This window comes from Anas platyrhynchos, chromosome 1 (assembly GCF_047663525.1).
Source record: "Anas platyrhynchos isolate ZD024472 breed Pekin duck chromosome 1, IASCAAS_PekinDuck_T2T, whole genome shotgun sequence".
NCBI lineage: Eukaryota > Metazoa > Chordata > Aves > Anseriformes > Anatidae > Anas > Anas platyrhynchos.
In genome coordinates, this window is record NC_092587.1 from 116,874,001 (window position 1) to 116,880,000 (window position 6,000).

The 6,000-nt window shown below is 39.1% G+C and overlaps 1 protein-coding gene across 2 annotated transcripts in view; it reads left to right on the forward strand.

Annotated features, from left to right (window-relative positions):
* The window catches only part of POLA1 (DNA polymerase alpha 1, catalytic subunit), a 200,738-nt gene that overhangs the window by 128,916 nt on the left and 65,822 nt on the right, over positions 1-6,000 (forward strand). For both annotated transcript variants that reach the window (XM_027449032.3, XM_072027409.1), the window contains exon 35: positions 4,236-4,352. In XM_027449032.3, the coding sequence (XP_027304833.3) occupies positions 4,236-4,352 (117 nt within the window). The remainder of the gene's footprint in view (positions 1-4,235; positions 4,353-6,000) is intronic.

The window sequence follows — 6,000 nt, forward strand, 5'->3', positions numbered from 1 at the left end:
TGCACAGCGACTGCATTAGACTGAAGCAATTGCATAAAGAAACTTGCTTCAAATGTTATTATTTAACAGTAGTTTGGGTGGACCACCTCTCTGTTCCCTTTTAAGATAATCGAAGCTGTACCTTGCAACTGGTGTAGTCCTTTGATTCTTATCATTAGCTAAAAATGCCAATAGGTGGCAGAAAATGCACTGTTACTTTTATCAAGCAGTATTTCGCCGTTGCCTATTTCTGAGTATTCTGCTCAGCCGAAGTTGGGATGCTGCTCCCATCCCAGGCTTTGCTTTTTCAGTTGCACTTGCGTTCCCTAACTAATACCTTAGGATCGGCAGTTTTCGTGCTTTGTTTTCCTAGTATACTAAATTGTTTGAAGTTCAAATGTAGTCATTAAATATGTTTTGAAACATGAATATTCTCTTTCTGTGTGCACAGAAGCTTTTCATAGTTACAGCTGAAACATGTGCAGAAACAGGAGGGTTGGGGACTGGGATAGGACACCCTCTGCACCTCCTCCTGCCTGGCTGTGTATTTTAAGACCCTCTTTGTGTCACACGGCTGCTAGATGTTTCACAGGAAGGTATAGATAACACATAATAAGCAAATATGGCACAAATGGCTGTCCATGCAGAGCATGTCCTTAGTCTCTTCTTAACAGAAGATATGTGACTTTTTTTTTCCCTCAATGTTTTTGTTTTCCTCACAGTGGCACTAATGATATTCTTAGTACTCGCATGAGTGAGCCTGTGAAGTTTTCAAGTCCTTTCCTTCCCTAACTTTTCATGGCAATAAATTAGTCTATGTCTGTTAAAATTAAATTATTAAGAAAATGTGAGGCAACTAATCAACACCTTCTTTTTATAGAAATAAATCTTAAGTCCATGTGCAAAACTAAAGCTAAGTACTAGCTTTGTGACTTCAGGCTCATTTTTATGTCCACTGTCTCCAAAAGACCTTGAGTCAGAGCCTGAATTAGGACTTCCATGGTGAAACATCAGCTGAAGTAAGTCAGTCTTAGTGAACAGTGTCTGTCTTTCAAATGTCACTTGTGAGATATTTGCCATAAATAATTTGTCAGAGACAAGGAGAATTCTACTAGGACTGCTAGGACAACAATTGTGCAGCAGACCAAAATTAAATTAATAGAAGGTTTCTGAATTCTTGAAAATTTTTCACCTTGCAGTATTAAATATGTAATGATTTAGGTTGTTAATCTGCATAACAATAAAACCCAAACATAGTGGTCAGTTATGGTGATCATACTTTTTCCAGAAAGCTTGCTCTGACATGGACTGTACATTTATTTTATTAAGAGAACCCTAGATAATAGTTTGCCTCATCCCAAAATGTTAGGTGAACTGCTTTTTGGAGATGCTTTTTCAACATTTTTCAACATTTACTGTGAACAGATCATAGGGTGGGTAGTTTAGACTGAGTATCAGGCTTCTAGGTACCCGAAGATGGGTGCAACGAACCCTAACTGCATATATACCGGCCTGTTTCTGACTCTTTGCAACTCTTATTCTTTAGAGCTGTTTTGTGTACTTCCATTTCTGCATTATGGACTTGAGCACACATCTTAGGTAGTGCCATATACCTTGCTGTTGGCAAAAAGTTCGCAAAGTTACTCTAGTCTGCCCGCAAGGACAGAAAAGCTCCTTTGTGCAAGAGCAGCAGGAAGTGTTTTGAAGCGCATGGCACCAAGTGTTGAGGATATGAGATGGCTGGAGAAATGGTGAAATAATTTATGTTTTAATTGGAAAGAAAGGGTAAAGCTGACAAACACAAAAGGAGATGTTATCTGATTGCTTAGAGAACAAGCCGCAAAACCAACCAAAAAAAAAAATAATCTCCGTATACTCCAGGAAATGATAGGAAAGACTTTGTCAAAAATTGAAAAATAAAAATCAGCTTTTAAGAGAAGTAATAGTGAAGTCCCATTTTAAGAGCATTCTGTAAAATGGAAAACCAAAGTTTGTGTATTCTTCCCCATAAGTTCCAAAGCATTATAAATAAAGGAACTCAAATAGCTAACTTCAAACTAACATCCTGACATAACTGTATTAAATCTGGACACCAGGTTGATTGCTGAGGCCCAAAATAAAGGTTCAGTTTGGTTCTTGGCAGAGAGGAAAGAAAACTTAAGTCACATCTAATGAACAAATTTGCTTTGCCAGCAAGCCCGAATCTCCAGCAGCTGAAAGGCAGCAGGGTTGTGTAGCTGCAGGCTTGCCTTGCTGCCTGCCCAGTGAAGGTGGCTGTAGTGCTCTGAGGGAGGCTGTGGAAACTGAAAGGGTGGGAAACGTGACAGAAACCGGAAACCTCAGCTGCCATCATGAAGATCGGGTGGAAGTCATTGCCAGGGTATAATGATACAGCTTGTTGCAGAGCCAGTGAGCAGGGAAGCAAGCAGTTTTTTGAGTTGTCCTTCCTTTGGAAGATTTCTATCAAAGTACCTGGAATCACGGTGTGTAGATTTCACTTCTTTGCACGAGCAACAAAAGCAAAAGTTTGGAAATGCAGGCAAAAAATAGACTATTCAACTGCAGAACTATCCCATAATCTGAAATACGGAGCTCAGCAATGCTGAGCCACTCAGGGTTAGTAACAGCAGGGACTCTTTGAGAGGAGTTGGAGAAAGACCTTCAAGATACTAAGTTGACTTGTTAGATAACAACGGAAGATGAAATCCTCTGTCAACATCAAGAGATGCAGATGCTAAAAACCCAATCTTAATTTTGCATACCATGTGTGTCTTGACTATTACAACCTAAGAATGAAATTGTAATCTTTCGATAATAATAAATGTCTTTCTGGCAGTGACTGCTCGGTGCTCAAATGTTCACCAGTGCTCCAGGCAACAGAACTAGAGTAAAGAAAGGAGCAGAAAATAAGGTGGTATGTACCATCTTCTTTCCGTATAAATTCATGCTCTTCTGGCATCCTGAACACAGTGTGCAGTGCTGGTTTCATCTCCCTCCCCATTTGTCCCATTTTCCCCCACTCCCTTGTTCTAAAAAAAAGCTGGAAGAGATTTAGAGAAGGGCAACAAAGATGTGGAGTGGTTTCCATGCAAGGAGCAACTAAATAAATTAGGACTGTGGTTTGGAAAAGAGTTTGATTGCCGGTGATGTGATGGAGGTCTGTAAAATCATGAGTGGCATGGAAAAGGTGAATGCAGAATGATTATTCCTACTCTCTCCTGATACAAGAACTAGAAGGCATTAGAAAATCTTTTTTTGGCGTGTTCAAGGGAAATAAGACACTTTTTTGTACAGCGTACAGTTGCTCTGCAGGATGTTGTAGATGCTAAAAGTTTACATTGGTTCAAAGAGCACTTGAAATTTGGTGGGTTGGGAGCGGTAATGCATCCAGCACCACTGAATCTATAGGGACACGGGGATTCGGGAGGTCCTTGAGCCATTCCCAAAAGTTGGGAGAATCTTCTGGAAAAAACGTGCTTTGTGCTTGTTCTTATGCTGTTCCCTCGGCATCTGCTGTTGGTGGGTTTTAGAGACAAGGTATGGCGCTGGTTTAACCTGTGGTTGGACCTGATGCAGAAGGTGTTCTTGGGTACTTACTGATCACAGAAATGTTTGTTCTTCCGTACTTGTAGGAGAGGCCTTTTGTGTTGTTCCCTTGAGCTGACATAGATCAAGCAGGCTCATGTTTTATATCATTTTAAGGCAGCAAAAATTTAGTTTTCGTTGAAGTCTCAACAGCTTCCTATTGGAGGAAAGAAGGAAGGGAGGCAGGAAGGAAGGCTGGTTGGCTGACTGGCTTCTGGTTGTCATCAATAAGCCTAAAAATTAAAACTCTTTTACTCTTCAGAAGAGCAAGCAAGGAAATTTAAAATTTAAACTGGGGTGTCTTGCTGTCTGGTCTGCATAGTTGTGTAGAATAATTCTGTTACATGGTGATACTGTCTGAACTGGAGAACAACAAAGGTTTCATTTCAAGGAAAGGATGACTGAAGTGTGCAGAATGTGGGATTTGAAACAAGAGGAATTTAATTTAGTTCTTCACCATTGATAGTATTACCTTCAACAAGATCTTCATCTCTTTATATATGTTTTTTGGATCTCAGGGACATATGAGCTTCATGGAAGACTTTAAATTGTTTTGTTTGTTGTTTTTTTTTCACTCTTCCTTGACTATGAATCATTATTTGGATGGAGTAAAAAGAAACTGCAACTTGGATTTATACTCAAAATGTCTTCTACATTTTCTCTTTTTGTAGGGTTGGCTAATATGTGAGGAACCAACTTGCCAGAATCGAACCCGACGAGTTCCCCTCAGTTTTTCACGGAGTGGTCCTGTATGCCCGGCCTGTAGGAAGGCTATCCTGAGACCAGAGGTAAGTGTTTTAGGACAACACTTTGACAACAATTGAGCAGGATTCTCAGGAAGCTTACTTGCCCCTCAACTCTACCTTTCAATGGTAAAAGAACAAAGCAGGAGTTTCTAATTAAGTGACTAGTTTAAAGGAGACTGTGATATGCTTGTCCTGCTCCACATTCAAGCTGTGGCCTCATTGCTGTGAAGAGAGCATGCCATGCAGCTGCTGTGTTTGGAAAATTTCCAGCTGATGAGCATTTGGTCAGCAAGCTAGGATTTGTTGGAATGTTTCTGCCAGAATACAGGTAAATTAAAATAAACAAAACCAACCTTCTGAAACAAAACCGACTGCCTACTTTCCTGCTGACTGGTTCTCCTCTGACTGGATGCTTATCACTAAAGTGCTAAGGAGCTAAGTGGGCTTTCATACAGTCTTTTGGGGCTACTGATACCATCTTTTGGAGCTACTGTAAAGTGATGAGTATTTTCAGGAGGTGAGAAGTTTTGGGTTCTGCACCTCCAGATTTGGCTTAGTGCCTTAAATACATAGAAGTTTTTAAACCTCACATTGAGCTGTATGCTCTAGTTGTTCATAGTTTATGACTGCATGCTTCACCCTAGATAATCCTGAAATTAAAGGAAGCCATATTGCAAAATTCTGGCAAAGTACTTCCATTCCTTTGTTCAGGAAAAGGAGTACAAAACAAGTTTAACATTTAGAAGTCTTGACATTTTCCAGAGTTTGCATATAAGAACCAAAGTTAGAGAGAAAAAAATCATAATGAAAAAAGGGAATCTTTGACTGGTATTCATTTCAGGTTGTAGTAGTCCTTAAATTATCCATGCTTATGTAAAACTTAGAAAAATCAAGGGTTTGAGATAAGGGGGTCAATGCTCTCAAGAAGACAGTGTTGTGTTTACCACATGAGATTTTTTTGGTCCTTTTTATTTGGCACTTAAGATGTAAAGAGTCACAAAAGATAGGTGTTAATAAAGATCAAGGGACTGAGACAGTATTGTCACAGATTGATCAAAAGATAGTGATTTTTTGCTTTAGTGATGAATTGATGTTGAAGAATATAAGATCAGATAGAAAGTGGCTAAGAATGAATGGAAGTTCCCAGTCTCCTCACACGGGAACCATAAAGAGATATAACATGAGAAAAGACAAAAAGCAAATCTGACAGAGAAGAAACCTTTCACATGTGCTATTAAACTAGAGTTCACTGTTTTAAGAAATCTAAAGCCAGAAGCAGCAGAAAAGCAGACACTTATATGGGTATTACAAGTGTCCAGGCTTGTTAGTTAACAATTTATGAATAAATGAGAGCTGAAATTTCGCATTTTGATCCAACTCTTAGCTATTAGAGAGACAGATGAGATTTAGTAAGAAGTAGATTATTCTACCTTCTGCTACCTCTGCATTTTATCACATTCCTCCAAAACACAATTTCATTAACTAGCGTAAGGGCAAGATACTGAACTGAGCAGCAGGATCTCTGCTCTGATGTGGTCTATGAGTTGCTATTGAGCATTCCAAAATTTTGACTTTAATTAGTGCTATTTAAAGGCTCAAGTGGCCTAAATCAACGTATTCTAGTTGCAATTTCTTATACTATATGCACGTTTTTAAGAAGCTGAGCATATGTTTTATAGTTTCATATTCA